This window comes from Elephas maximus, chromosome 4, assembly GCF_024166365.1.
Source record: "Elephas maximus indicus isolate mEleMax1 chromosome 4, mEleMax1 primary haplotype, whole genome shotgun sequence".
NCBI lineage: Eukaryota > Metazoa > Chordata > Mammalia > Proboscidea > Elephantidae > Elephas > Elephas maximus.
This window is the reverse complement of record NC_064822.1, coordinates 5,695,870-5,712,330: the sequence shown is the minus strand read 5'-3', so window position 1 is coordinate 5,712,330 and position 16,461 is coordinate 5,695,870. Positions and strand designations below refer to the sequence as shown.

At 37.6% G+C, this 16,461-nt stretch overlaps 1 protein-coding gene across 1 annotated transcript in view; it reads left to right on the top strand.

Annotated features, from left to right (window-relative positions):
* Nucleotides 1–6,907: 6,907 nt before the first annotated feature.
* The window catches only part of EPC1 (enhancer of polycomb homolog 1), a 106,584-nt gene continuing 97,030 nt past the window's right edge, over nt 6,908–16,461 (top strand). The window contains exon 1 of the mRNA XM_049881634.1: nt 6,908–7,198. Within this exon, the coding sequence (XP_049737591.1) occupies nt 7,196–7,198 (3 nt within the window). The 5' untranslated portion in view covers nt 6,908–7,195. The remainder of the gene's footprint in view (nt 7,199–16,461) is intronic.

Here is a 16,461-nt window from a genome sequence, read left to right as displayed (position 1 = left end):
GAGTATAATCACCATTTATGTTGGTGTAAAAAGGTATTTGCAATGAAGAAGTTATTGGTCTTGTAAAATTCTGTCATGCAATCTCCTGCATGGCTTCTATCACCAAGGCCATATTTTCCAACTACAGATCTTTCTTTTTCTCCAAATTTCGAATTCCAATTATCAGTAATTACCAGTGCATCCTGATTGCATTTCTGATCAATTTCAGACTGCAGAAGTTGGTAAAAATCTCCAGTTTCTTCATCTTTGGCCTTAGTGGTTGGTGCATAAATTCGAATAATATTCATATCAATTAGTCTTCCTTGTAGGAATATGGATATTATCCTATCACTGACAGCGTTGTACTTCAGGATAGATCTTGAAATGTTCTTTTTGACAATGAATGCAACACCATTCCTCTTTAAGGTGTCATTCCCAGCATAGTAAACTATATGATTGTCTGATTCAGAACGGCCAATACCAGTCCATTTCAGCTCACTAATGCCTAGGATATCGATGTTTATGCGTTCCATTTCATTTTTGAAAATTTCCAATTTTTCTAGATTCATACTTTGTATGTTCCAGGTTCTGATTATTAGTGGATGTTTGCAGCTGTTTCTTCTCATTTTGAGTCATGCCACACCACCAAATGAAGGTTCCAAAAGCTTGACTCCATCCATGCCATTAAGGTTGACTCTACTTCGAGGAGGCAGTTCTTCCCCAGTCATCTTTTGAGTGCCTTCCAACCTGAGGGACTCATCTTCCAGCACCATATCAGACAATGTTCTGCTGCCATTCATAAGGTTCTCACCAGCTAATTCCTTTCAGATGTAGACCTCTGGGTCCTTCTTCCTAGTCTGTTTTAGTCTGGGAGCTCAGCTGAGACCTGTCTGTGATGGGTGACCCTGCTGGTGTTTGAATACCAGTGGCATATCTTCCAGCATCACAGTAACATGCTAGCCCTCACAGTATGACAAACTGACAGATGCATTCATATGAAAATTGCTTTCTTTAATTAAGACATAACATAAACCAAAACCAAACCCTTTGCCATTGAGTCGATTCTGACTTGTAGCAACCATATAGGATAGAGTAGAACTGCCCCATTGGGTTTCCAAAGAGTGGCTGGTGAATTTGAACTGCTGAACTTTTGGTTAGCAGCTGAACGCTGAACTACTGCACCAAGATATAACATACATGCAACAAAATGCATACAGTATGCTAATCTTGATATTTTTGCTGTTGTTTGCCATCAAGTTGATTCTGACTCAAATCAACCCCATGTGACAGAGTGGAACTGCCTTATAGGGTTTCCCAGGCTGTAATCTTTACAGGAACAGATTGCCAGGTCTTTCTCCCTTGAAGCCATTGGGTAGGCTTGAATCACCAACCTTTTGGTTAGCAGCTAAGCACTTACCACCTGTTGTACCACCAGGACTCCTAATCTTAATATACGCCTCAATAATTTATGTATGTGATATATATGTACATATTTCACATATATGCATATTATATCTAGATATATATACTTTCATTTATTTATAAATATATATATACACACACAGGAACCTGTATCCCAGGTTAAGATGCAGATTTCTTGCATTCCCTAAGGTCTCCTTGTTCCCCTTTCTCAGTCTTGTATAACACGGCAATTAAATATTAGCTGTATTTTTAACAGAGAAAATAGATTACTCATGCTAATTAGAAATTGCAGTTAGCTACAAGAAAAAGACCAAAAAAAACTAGTGGTTTGAATAAAGTACTGGTTTTCTTTTCCTCTCTTGTTAGAAAAAGTACGGAGGTAGACCATCAAGAGCTGGTATGGAGGCTCCATGAAACCTATCTTTCTTCTTTCTGTTTGGCTAGCCTCAGCCCTGAGCTCTCCTCTTCCCTGTCACAATTTAGTTCCTGACCCCTCCCAGGGTAGATGACCACACCCCAAGCAGGAAGAAGGGCAAAGGGAAAGGATTAAAAGGTGCTGCCACCTGAGTCACCCCCTTTCAATGCTTTCTTGGAAGCTCTACCGAATGACTCCCGCTTACATCTCATCACTCCCAACTGCAAGAAAAACTTGAATGTAATATATTTTGTAACTAGGCATCTTGCCATCCAAAATAAAACCAGTGTTTTATTAGTAAGAAAAGAAAAAGAGAATAGATGTATTGGTTAGTCAACAGGAAGTCTCTGCCGCACTAAGGGTCAAAAACTGCTCTGGTGAATGACCTTTCTAGGAAATGCCACTCAGCTTACAATGGATAGTACAATCCTTTCAGTTTCCTTTACAGAGTCTTCCTCTAAATGGAGTCTAAGGATTCCAGGTGTGGCCCTTTTCTGTCTCTAGACTTTCTTGCTAAGTGCTCTCATCCATTCCCATGATTCTCTGTGCATTTGTTTGCTGATAGTTTTTGTCTCCACTGCCTCCAGATGCATTTACCTACCTGACATCTCTACTTGGACGTCACTCAGGTATCTTGAACTTAACATATCCAAACGGAAACTTCTGATTTTTTCCATCTAAACCCACTCATCTCCTGGACTTGGTAAATGACACCACTACTATCATTAGTTTTCAAGTCAGAAACCTGAGTATTATCTTTGATTCCTCCCTTTCCGTCAGCCTCTTATTCAATTCACCGGTAAACCCTGCCAAATGTCCATAATTAGTTCACATCGCTCCGTCTTCATTGCCACTAACCAGGTCCAAGCCACCTTTTTTCTCTCACCTCAAGTACTGGAATAGCCTCATTACTGCCATGCTCCTTTATAAGCTTGCCCCTCTTCCCATTTTTCTCTATGTAGCAGTGAGAGAATTCTTCTTAAAACCTAAATGAGATCATGTAACCTTTCTAGCATTATAAATTCCTGCAGAGTCCCCAACTGTACTGTTGAACTTTATTTGATTTTTTAAATTATGAAAGCAACAGGTATAAAATGCCCAGAAAGAAGATCAATGGTTACCTAGAACTTGGGGTGGGAACAGGATTAACCAAAAACAGGCACAAGGGAACATTTTAGGGTGATGAAAATGTTGCCAAAGAGGATTATGGTGATGGTTGCACAACTGTACAAATTTACTGAAATCACTGAATTGTACCCTCACAATGGGCGAGTTTTATGGTGTGTAAATTATACTTTAATTAAACTGTTGAAAAAAAAAAGTAACATATATAAAACAACTAGTGTATAATGAAAATTATCCTCTGTCTCCAATCCTACCCTATTTAATTAGCCAATGTTGAACGTCTGGTATGTATGTATTCTTCCTCAATTTCCTTAGTGCTCACTTAAATGGAGCCTCTGTTAACATAAAGGCTGGTGGTTCGAACCCACCCAGCAGCTCCACAGAAGAAAGGCCTGGTGATCTTCTTACGTAAAGAGTAAGCCGAGTGAGCCCTGTGAAGCAGTTCTACTCCGTAACATATGGGGTCATCTTGAGTCAGAGTCGACTTGACAGCAGTGGTTTCGGTTTTGGTTTACAGCCTTACTGCAGACTGCAATTACACAACTCCATTCAATGGTGCTCCCTGTAGTTGTGCAGCAAGGCTGCCTAGCTTACAGACACAAATAAATATATATGCACGTTATCCAAGTTAGGGCAGGCCAAACTCCCAGAAAATGATCCGATTTCCTACCTCCCCTTCCACCTTGCAGCTAAGTGTGGCCACGAGGCTAGTTTCTGCCCCGTGGGATATGAATGGATATATCACGTGGCAGGCCTCTGAAGACCTCCACAAGAGTCAGCATGTACCTTCTGCACTCTTCTTCAACACTTCCTCTCTCCAGAAGCCTGGACATGAATGTTGCCACGTCGGACCATGAGCAATGAATCCCTGGCATCACGAAGCACTTCACCTGCCCTGGGCTGTCTTCTCAGACTTTAATGTGAGGAAGAAATCAATACCTGCCTTCTTTAAGTCAGTATTATTTTGACTATTTTGTCACTTGTAGTTAAAACTATTCCTTACTAATAAGGAAGGGAGAGAAATGGGGATTCTTAAGTTTTTTACAAAATTGTATTATACTGTAGATATTATTCTGCAGCTTGCTTTTTTCACTTAGTAACATATCATGGACACTGCTCCAGGTCTAACACATAGAGGTACCTGATATTAAAGGAGCTACATAAATGACAAGTGTGGATGTATCCTAATCTATGTACTAGTGTTCCCTGCTAATGAACATTCAAGTTGTTGCTAGCGTCATCACGAACAATACTTGAATAAACATCCTTTTATACTTATTCTTACATGTCTGTTTCTGTATGTAATCTTAAAAGTGGAAACCCTGGTGGTGTAGTGGTTAAGGCTACGGCTGCTAACCACAAGGTCGGCAGTTCGAATCCGCCAGGTGCTCCTGGGAAACTCTATGGGGCAGTTCTACTCCGTCCTATAGGGTCGCTATGAGTCGGAGTCGACTCGACGGCAGTGGGTTTGGTGGTTTTTTTGGTTTTTTTAATCTTAAAAGTGATATCACTAGATCGCAGAATATAAGTAGTTACAATTTCAATAGACACTGTTAGATTATATCCCAACAAAAGGTTACAGCAGTTTATACTTATACCAACAATATATAATAGTGTCAGTTTCCAGCTTCCTTACTAACATTGGATGTTATTCTCTTTCATTTTTGCCAATTTAATGGGTAAAATATGAAATCTCTGTGATGCTTTTTTCCCCCTTTCATCTGACTACATGTTTTCATGTTTATTGGCCATTTAGATTTCTTCCTCTAGGAATTACATGATTATATATTTTGCCCAATTTTTTTCTATTGAATTGTTTGTTCTTATTGCATTTTGAATAAAGTTCAAAGTCCTCTCCACGAGTTGATAGTCTCTTCAGGATATAACTAACTCCTGGCTACATTGCTGACCTCCTCTGAAGCCATTTTCCCTTTCTCTCAAAAAGCTGTGGCTACATTGGCCTCGTTTCTGTTCCTGGAATACACCAAGCTCCCTTCTGCCTCAGGGCCTTAGCACACGTTTTAACCTCTTCCTAGTCAGCTACATCTCAGTTACTTTTTACATTGGTCAGCTTCTCACCCCGCAAGTTTAGCTTAAACATCACCTGTTTAGAGGCCACTTTCCTAACACCTTACCTGCATGTTTCCTTCCCTGCTATTCTCTAACACTGCACCCTGTTTATTTCTTTAGTAGCGCTTCTCATTTGCCATTATCTATATTTGTTTGCTTTTTGTTTATCCGCCTCCCCACTAGACTATGCGCTTCACCAGGGATGAAAGGATTCCTCTGTTCACTAATGGACATGCAGCACCAAGCATTGTGCCTGGCACATTCCAAGCCCTCAAGAGCTATTTGAGTAAATGGCATAAGAATTACTTATCCTATTTCTTTCATGAGATAGTTTTCCCAACACATTCCACTGTTTTATCTTTACGAAAAAACTGTATACATGTATGTATGTGTGTGTGTATATATATATATAAATATACACAAAAAAAACCCAAAAAACACCTTTTTTCATCTATGTATGTATATCACGAATATGGTGGAAAAACGTCAAAGAAAATTCTCGCATAGGAAAATATATAATTAGAAATATGCTTATTATGCAAAGTATACCAAATATTCTAAACTATAGAAAATAAAATTGTGTGTGTATATGTATATATATAAATGTGTGTGTGTGTGTGTGAGAGAGAGAGAGACAAAGTGTGTATATGGAGGAAGGCAATTTCCCACCCCTTTCTATGTCCTTTAAACCCTGGTCTATTCTTGCCTCATTAGAAATTTAACTGGCAAAGAATTTAATACTGAATGTGTCCAATTAACACATATATGCAGTATTTGACACATTACTATATTTGCTGACTTTTGTGACTTTAAATTTACAATCACAGTGTTGCATTCATTTAGCTTTTTTTTTTTAATTTTAAACTTCATCTTTATTTAAAAGCCCAGTTGCAACCACGGAATACCTGACTCAGCTCACACCTAGAGACAGAGCATCAGGTTTCCCAGCCCAGTTAATTTGAAAGCCTGCCAAGATAGGTGAGAGACCTTATAAATATGTAAAGCAGGAAGTTCAAATTACAGTCAAGTAAATCTCTAGTGATTGATGTTCTTTTCAAAACAATTTTTTAAAAAACTAATAAAAACCAGCACATTTCTGAGCCCCATTTACCAAAGGTTTCCCCTGAGCTCAGACTTGACAATGTACTTTTAGTACTGTACTGTATTTATTTTGGATTTTTACCACTTCCTGGAGGCCAGGAGGAGGTACAGTGGGAGGATCCAAAAAAACTCAGTACCACAGCCATTTTGTTTGTAAGGCATAGTGGTAGAATTCTGTCAGCCAGTCGGGGTTTTTGAAACACAAATTTTTAAGGAGAAAAAAAAAAGTATGTCTATTGTTTTTAATATAACCACTAAAATCATTGTTTTAAATTTTCCACACAAATGGCAGTCATTATGGCTAACGAATTTTTTTTTTTTTTCCCAAAGAATCAAAGGTCTCCGAGCTAAAGGAATCATGAATTTTGTTCAAGGATGATTGCTTTCTTTAGGCACCTTAACAAGTCTAACCGAAAATATTTTGATGGAAGTAGCTTCTAAACGGCCATATCTGTAACCAGATACACACTGATGATTTTTAAGTGATAAACAACTTACTTAAGAAAAGCATTATTTTCTGTTAAAACCCATCTGCAAGAAACGAATGTTCCTCAAGACGTTAAAAGGGCATTTTTCTCAGCTGAGCTAAAAGGCAGTCGTGAGCGCTATTGTTTTGCAGTGTCACTTAATAGCGAGCCTAGACTTTTGTCATTCGGGTGGCTGTGCTTTTAAAAGCCCAGTGTAAAATGGCACACACACTGCATTTTTTTCCGAGCTGCAGGAGGCGGGGGGAGCGGGGTAGTGCAGACTGGAGGGACACTGCCCTCCTATCCAATCAGAACACGCCTGTTTGCCATTGCAAAGTTGTTAACCCCAGAGTCTTCTGGCTGCGGCTGCCTCCTCCGCTTTTAATCTTCTGTGGATATTTCTCCAATTCTTCCCAAACGGCCACAGATCCTGGGGGAAGCCACCCCATTCAGCTACCGATCATGGAAGAAAGTCTTACTTTTTATTTACCAAATATTTTAAAGATGTTTGAAGATCCATATGCTGCATGGAGGCTGTTGTTTCTAGGGACCCAAGTATCCAGCCTATATCGTTACAATTATTTCTCACGAGCTGGCGTCTCCGCCGCCTACAGTAATGGTAAGTTTGTAATTTCAAACATTTATGTCATTAAGTCTTTGAATGAGCCACCGGATGAAAAGGATTTTCATTGTGTTTCCTCTAACAAAAACCAATCTTTGTATTTTTCTTTAGCTTTGATCTCTGCACATTCCACCTAATCTAGTCTGGTTAATTTTTACCAAAAGAAAAAAAAATAGTTTTTTTTTCATTGCTAAAGCTAAATATTTATAATATAAATTATACTTTAATTACTGTGAACTACAAGGGAACTCAGATATTTCAAGATGGACTTGTTTTGTGCCAGCAATGTTGGTAATGCCAAATACGTGCAGATCTTCTTTATAAAAATTATGTATTACCTGATTTGTCCAGGACTAAATCATCAGCAAACTATAGATGTAGTTTAAAAAATTTTTAAAAAGGCCTATTGTGGTACTCATGATGGATCACTTGGATACAAACTACAGAAAAGCTACCCTTGGTATAAAGAAGGTGGAGACTGACATAACCGGGTTTATATTAAGTTATGGCTGTTACTAAATAGTGAATCTTTTATTTGCTGACCGGATCTAAACTTGTATTCTGTGGTATTATTTCTTTGAAGCTTTTCATTATATAGCCTTTACAGATCTATCTTGATTTTCTCCAAAAAGGTACATTTGGGAGACATTTTGTAATTTGGGGCATTTTTCTGATTTTTTTTTTTTTCTTTTTGCACACGGTGGGAGATCTTTTTTGTTTTGCATTGATCTGTGTTGGTGGCGCTGTAGTGCTCCTTAACAATTTATGTCAGTTTCACTAAAAGAAAAAAGGAGGAAAAAAAAAAAAGGTGGGGCAAGATTTGATCTATTATCTTATCCTTTTATTTCCTCAAACAAAGTTGAATTTGGTCAGGGGGAATTATTCAGTTGTATTATCTAAATGTTTTCTGTGAACCATGAACTGTGGATGAGAACAGACATGTCATCACAACCAGTCCAAGGAATATCAGCGACAGGCATGCAGTTTGCAGTTTTGTTTTATCTGAACTCGTTTATTATCTCTAGATCAGAATTCTCCAATAATGAGCTTTTGGTTTACACTCTCCTTCTTCAACAATATTTTCCTTATGTTGCAAAATCACACGTGTGATACGTCTTCTCAATTTTAACAAAATTGTTGAGTTTTAGTTCACAGAACATTGTAAAAGTTGAATTTCATTTTGATCCTAGGGATTTCTTAAATAACTATTCTAAGTTTCTCCTGAGAATTTTCTAGTAGTTTGAAGCATAGCAATGCCTACATTGTTGATTTCATTTCAATTGAATTCATGTATTTCCTTGTTTTTTGAAAAGCGAGTATTTTGGACTGAGATCATAAGAATATGTGTGCTACTGCTTCTGACTTTCAAAATATTAATGTTCACATATCTAAGTGCAGGATTAGATCTTTTCAATCTTTCTTCTTATTGAGAGTTCTCTGATTAAAGAATATGGAATTTAGGCCCAAAGCCTACCAAGAACAAAAATGTATTAGGGTATGACATAGGTTTTACTGGCCTCTGTAAATATTTCAGTTGTTCATAAAGATAGTAAGTATATCCTTCATTCAGAAAGAAAGTGGGAGTAATTGTACTTTAAAACATACTGTTTTGCCAAATAAAATAAAAATAATTGAAATCATATCCTAGACCACCTTTCCTGTAATTTAGTACGTTATGTCTTGAGAGTTTGAAATTTTCAGGAGTTATTAATAAGAGGTTTTGTTTCCTTTGAAATGCATAAATGGCTCATTTCAGTATTTAATCATTTAAATTTTTGAGGCAAAAGAACATGTAAAACTGACTAGGAGCAGTATTCTGATTTTTGTTTTCCTGTAATCTGTCTTTACTGGGCCCTTTCCTTGAACTTCAAAAATAATTATGTATTAGGCTTATGTTTTTTTAATGCTAGACTATAAAAATGTGAAAATGCTTGCTGTAACATTTTATCTGTTTGTAAAATTTAAATGCCCATATCAAGACTGGTTTTTGACATTATAGATTATTTATAGAATGAAATACTGCAGGTGGAAATATATTATCTAACCCCGTGGTTATGCTGGAGAGTTTAGTTCTCTGAAGTTAATCTACCGAAGAATATATACTTTCCAACATTTTTTTTGTTGAGTTTTTCTGCTATTCAGAATGGTGATATTTTCTGTTTTATTAATATGTGAAAATTATAAATATTTATATGATATAGTTGCCATTTAAACAAACAAACTGATGCTCTGAAGTCTCTCTGTAGCTGTGCCATGCTCTTTGTTCTCCTACATCACTGGCTATTACATCATTGATTATGAAGTAACCATCACACTTAACCTTCACTTTGTAAAATCATCTATAAATATTTACATTAAAGATGTTCTTCTATGTGTAACTTACATCACTACATAAGTAAGGAGATCTAAATCTATGAAGCAAGAGCAAATCAACTATTTTACATAATTCTCCATTTTTAAATCCACCTTGGGCATTTTGGCTCTTGATTCTTTGGAAATTAATTCTTTTTTTAATTGATAACATTTTTATAGACACTTAGTTCATGAGTTTGGTGTGATTATAATTAGAATTGTTATAATAAATTATGCTTTCTATCATGGGGAAAACAAAAACCCTTTGTTTATTAAAAGCTGTGTATGGAGAACTAACTCAGTTTTCCATGGTAACAGTTGCTAGTTCATGAACAATTAACACATTTTTAATCCTAAAATGTCATTTCACTCAATAATTACAGTTATTTCTTTCCTGCACACCACTTTATCAGAGATATTAACAAGTAGCACAATTGACTATATTAAAATGTCACCCCCCCCCCCCCCCCGCACCCTGCTCTGCCCATCCTTCTCCCAGAGGGAGGGGTTAATAAGTAATGAAATGGCCAAAAAACAGGTTGCAGAAAGAAAATAAAATGATGCCAAAGACATGGAGAATCTGCAAATCAAATATTAAGTAATTCACCTCAGATAAATGAACTTGAAAATATAAATCTTGGTCCTTAACAGAAATAAACTGAGAATTATATTAAAACCTATTACAATGAACCAATATAATTTCCTAATTTATTAATTTGTATTCATTTGTATTGCAAAAGATTGAGGAAATTATCAGGTTAGCCAAACCCGTCAGGAAAGAAGAGGTAACAAAAGGAAGAAACAAAATTTTCAGAATCACTAAGGTGACCTAACATAAAATAGCAAGGACCAACCTAGTATATCTTGGAATGAACTTTCTTTTTTTTTTTCCTCCCAGAGATCAGATGATTTATTTATGTATTTATTTTTAATTGTACATTAAGGGAAAGCTTACATAGCAAATTAGTTGTCCATTTGATAGTTTGTATGCAAAGTTTTCCTTGACACTGGTTCCATTCCCCACAATGTGCCTGCCCATTCCCCATTTCCATCTTAGGCTCCCCTTTTCCTTTCATCCTGTATTGTGAACTTTCTTAAAAAGAGGAAAAAGAGCTATTTTTTTTTTCCTTTAGGTAACCATGTCCAATACAGATTTGAAACCACATATGTTCTAATTCCATCCATTTCTCATGCATGCATACCCCTGCTATGTCTTGGACATATCATTTACTTTCCATAAAACTATGCAGATACACTACTGTACTCAGCATGATTTTGCAAAGGAAGAGAACCAAAACCAAATCACACCCATTGCAGTCAAGTTGGATTCCAATTCATAGTGACCCTATGAGTAGATCGCCCCATAGAGTTTCCAAGGAGTGGCTGGTAGATTCAAACTGCTGACCTTTTGGTTAGCAGCCAAATGCTTAACCACCACACACCAGGGCTCCAAAGAGGGGGGGGAGAATAATACACAAAATAGGTGTTTGTGTCATGACTTTGTTGTTTCTTTTCAAAATAATTCTCAAATGGATGACCTAAAGGGAAAGTGAAGTAAAGATAATGATTTCTTTATGAAAAAGATGAAAGGTATGTTTTATGCTTCATTTGTTTGGCAAGTATTTTTATTTCAGGGGGTTGTTTGTTCCACCCTCCCCCACACACACCTATTATGCCCATTATGCTAAGATAGTTGGATGTGATATTAAGAAAGCAGGCAAGGATCCCTGCCCTCATGGAGTTTATAGTCCAATATGGTTTCAAGTTCTAAACCAAAAAATCCCATTGCCATCAAGTCAATTCCAACTCATAGCAACTCTATAGACAGAGTAGAACTGCTTCATAGTGTTTCCTAGGATGTAAGTCTTTATGGGAGCAGACTACCACATCTTTCTCCTGTGGAGTGGCTGGTGGGTTCAAATCACCAACGTTTCAGTTAGCTGCCGAGTGCTTTAATCACTGTGCCACCAGGATTCCTCAAAGTTCTAAAAGAGGCTTTAAACCTAAGGTCTTAGATTTACCAGGTTCTCATTTGGGAAAGAAAGTGGAATTATATTTCTAGAGTACAAAAATTTTAATTAAATCTTTTTATATAGGATTTGACCAAGTCTTTCCGTTGAAGAACCATTATTTGGGCACCAAATAGTCACACACTGAGAGAGTAGGGTACTCATATTTTAGATATAGCCCTAATGAATTCTACATAAATAGATGGTTACCTAAAGTGTATTAGTATTTCAAAGTGAAAAATAAAACATGAACTTATTTTGCTTGAGAAGAGAGACTAAGAGGAGCATTCTGGTAGTAGTAATTTGGGGCATATCCTTGTGAGGTCCATTTGAAGAAAACTTAAAGCTTACAGAGTATCATTTTGTCCTATTTTTCTCACATTATCATGAAATAAATGTCAATATAAATATAAATTGTGAAGATGAAGTGGGGAAATAAAATTGAACTGTTGAAGGATTATATTAGAGTTTAAATAGTTGTTTTTATTTAAAAATTTTTCAGAATAATTTATAATGGTATATATATGCACATATGCATAACAGAAATTTTAAATAAAAAATATTTTTATACATAAAGATGATATACTTAGACATTTAGCTGGTGGTTAGATGAACACATTGGGTATAGAGCAGGAAAGTAAGATTGATGTAATTTCTATACAGATGAGTTGGAGGAGATGGAAATATTCAATAAAGATATGTGGCTCAAGATAACTTTAGGAATCAAGTAACCAAATTATTTTCCACAGAGCCGGTTTCTCCATACTGAGTAGGCCAAGACATCACGTAGCTTGCCTTCATGATAACACAGAACTCAACTGATAGTGTCAGAAACAATTAGAACATTTATTATTTTACCTAAATTAGTAATCAGGAGACAAGTCAGCTCAAAGTTTGGTTCAATAGTTCAACAATGATAGGGTCTATCGTTTTTTATTACCATAGTGTTAGCAGTATCTTTCCTCGTAGACACAAGATGGCTGCAGCTCTGAGCATCACATCTGATATTACAATTTACAAAGGCAGGAAGGGAAGAGAGTTTCTCTTCTCTTATGCATCTTTTTATAAGGGAAGAAACCCTTTCCCAGAAGCCCTAGAGTACATTGTTCCTTACAGCTCATTGGCCGGGTTTGTAGAACATTCTTATGCCTAAGCCAATCACTGACAAAGAGGTTGAAATTACCTTGACTGGTCTGGGTAAGAAATGGAAGGGGAAACAGTTGCTGTGTTTCTAGTGCTCAATATGGCTAGCTCTTATTTGCCTTGTATAAACTTTACCTGCTTTGTATAAACATTTTTGAGTGATGAAACATTAATGTCTGTTTCCTAGAGACCAGGCAGGTCACCAAAAAAACCAAACCCACTGCAATCAAGTCCATTCCAACTCATCAACCAAAAAAACCCAAACCCACTGCCTTTGAGCCAATTCCGACTCATAGTGACCCTATAGGATGGAGTAGAACCGTCCCATAGAGTTTCCAAGGAGCGCCTGGCGGATTCGAACTGCTGATCTCTTGGTTAGCAGCCGTGGCGCTTAACCACTATGCCACCAGGGTTTCCTCCGACTCATAGTGACCGTATAAAACAGAGTAGAGCTGCCCCATAAGGTTTCTAGGGCTGTAAATCTTTATGGAAGCAGGCTACCACATCATTCTCCCGAGGAGTGGCTGATAACGTTTGAACCACTGACCTTTTCGGTTAGTAGCCAAGCACTTAACATCTGTGCCACCAGGCCGCCTTAGACTGGTCACAGGTGTGGCTAATAAAAAAGAAATAATTGATTAGCGTTTCCTATGTTCCAGCCTGTACACTAAATGCCACCTTGTTATCTCCTTAATCCTTACAATAAACCTAAAAAATAGGGCAATTATTATCTCCATTTTACAGACAAGGAAATTGAGGCTTAGAGAGGTTTGCATACCTAAGATTTACTCCAGGTTACACAGTAGTTAATAAAAAGGCTGGAATTCGAACCTGGGCAGTCTGAAATCAGTGCCTGTGTATTTAACTACTCTTCTATGTTGCCACATTAGATATTTGTAAATTTGTCATCTGTAGAATTTATACATTATGACATATCTTAAATGTACTGTATGGTAACACTAGGAGTCTGTGACTGGCCTAAATGGTTAAGCCCATGACTACTGTTTAAATTTATACTTTTGTGAATTATTTTATAAATACAGTAATGTTTTCATAAAATAAGTAATTACCCTCCTGATTTATCAGTTGTACGTATCCAAATTTTTTTATATATTGAATCTGCTTGTACTGCATCTCATTTCTTCAGGGACATCTCATGAAATTCTTTCAGAAGTAGAATTTTTACAGGAAAAAAAAGATCGAAGACTAAAGATTCAGTAAGGCCTTGTTGAAGTAGGTAAACTCCCAAGTCATAACATTAGGTCCAAATAGAATATTGGGTTCCATTTAACAATTTGTAAGGCCAATTTTATGTGCTAAAATGTTTCGGTCTTTACCATATTTGGGATATATAGAAGTTTTTCCCTCTGGGACACTTTGGGGGGCTCACTGTATTCTAGATCAGTGGATCTCAAACGTCAGTGGGCATCAGAATGACCTGGATGCTGAATTAAAACCTAGATTGCTGGGCCTACCCTTAGGGTTTCTGGTTCAGTAGGTCTGGGGGGGAGCCTGAGAATTTGCACTTCTAACAAGCTCCCAGGCGCCCCTGAGGCTGCTGATCCAGGGGCCACCTTCTGAGAACCATTGTTTTAGAGAATCAGAGCGCACCTGCAAAAACTAATATTTTGGCTTTGAAGTATAGATCAAAAACTTCAAATGGGTTCCATTTAGTTAATTCAAATGCATAAATATATAAATACATACATGTTGCAGTGATAAATAGGGTGGACAGGGTGTCATTGTAGGGTGTCATCAAGTAGATTCTGACGCATAGTGACCTCATGTGACAGAGCGGAATGGTCCCATAGGGTTTTCTTTGCTGTAATCTTATGGAAGCAGATCACCAGGTCTTTCTTCCACAGAGCTGCTGGGTGGGTTCGAACCAACAACCTTTGAGTTAGCTGCTGAAGGCTTATCTTTTGCACCACCAGGACTCCTTGGTGGTCATGGTAGCCTCATTGAAAAAGTGAGAATTAAGCCAAGATATGAAGGAGGGCTGTTCTTACACCTAGCATTGATATCATATTTGAAATTTATTTGCCAAAAATTCATGAGTGTGTATTTTTAACTCTTTTAAAAAAAATAGGAATCCATAATTTATAAATTGTTTTTCAAGGTAGAAAAACAGTAGAACTTAGTTTTGCTCACTAGCAAGTTACATCTGAAAATGCCCTCTGTGTCTGGGGCATTTTGCTGGTTTTTCTCAAGTTTTGTCCCACCAACTACTAATGTCCCACATTCATTCATAAGACACGGTTTCAGTGCGACTGGGAAAGGGTGGCAGCCGTGCCAGTGACCTATATTTAGCTCCGTAGCTCAGGCCCAATCCACTGGAAACTCTCCACCCTCCATACAGAGGCCACAAACTCCAGTTGAGAAACATTATAAAGTGCCACGAAGTGAAGAGGACCTTTTCCAAGAGTAATTGCTTCACTGTTCCGTATTTAAGCTTTGATACTTAGGAAAGTTTTAGTTCTGAAGGTCTTTGCTCATTTTTCATTAAAGTATAAAGTCCAAGAGGCAAATTGCCAACATTAAAGAGAAAAAAAAAAAGATCAGCAAATTATATGCCCTTACTATTCCTAGAGGAAACCCTGGTGGCATAGTGGTTAAGAGCTACAGCTGCTAACCAAAAGGTCGGCAGTTCGAATCCACCAGGCACTCCTTGGAAACTCTTATGGGCCTTTTCTACTGTCCTATAAGGTCACTGTGAGTTCGAATAGACTTGACAACAGCGGGTTTGGCTTTTTTGGTTTACCATTCCTAGAAGCCAATATGTTTCAAAATACACTTCTGTGTCACTGAAAGTCTAGTCAAGAAGCTGGTATGAAGGACCCTGAAGAGGCAAGTTCTGCAAATTTGGGACCAGTGAGGTTCAGTATCAAAAAGAGTCATTCATGACCCATTTAGTGATAGACTCAGATCACTTTAAGTGACCTAATGCTGCCAGAACTGTGCTATCCAATACAGTAGTCACTAGTCTTACTTGACCACTTAATTTAAATTTGGTTTAATTAAAATTAAAAATGCAATTCCCGGGTCACACTAACCACATTCCAAGTGCTCCATAGCCATACATGGAAACCCTGGTGGCGTAGTGGTTAAGAGCTACAGCTGCTAACCAAAAGGTCAGCAGTTTGTATCCACCAGGTGCTCCTTAGAAACTGTATGGGGCAGTTCTACCCTGTCCTATAGGGTCACTATCAGTCAGAATTGACTCAATGGCAACAGGTTTGTTTGTTTGTTTTTGGTATAGCCTTACATGGCTAGTGGCTTCCATATTGGAGAGTACATTTACGGAACATTTCCTTCATTACAGAAAGTTTTAACTGACCAGTGCTCATCAAGAATGCCCCTGGGTCCTTCAGACCATGAGAGGCTCAGACCGTTGCACCAGTGGCACTCAACTCTGCCTGTACTTTAGAATCACCCAGAAACTTAAAAAAAGAAAATGTATGGTCCCACTCCCAGAGATTCCAATTTAATTGTTCTAGGGTAGAATCTAGGTGTAGGTGTTTTCTAAAAGCTGTCCATGGGATTCCAATATGCAGCTAGGGATGAGAATTGCTAAATTATACAAACAGATTAATGGATATTGAAGAAGCCACTAAACCAAAAGTCTGAGGGCTTCAGTAGGCTACTGCTGCTATCTCATCCTCATCTTTCAAAAGTTATGATCCATCCCCCAGGAAGTGAGGGAGATCCAAATATAAAAATAACTGGACAGTCGAGCCAGTTTTCCTGGGTGAAGAC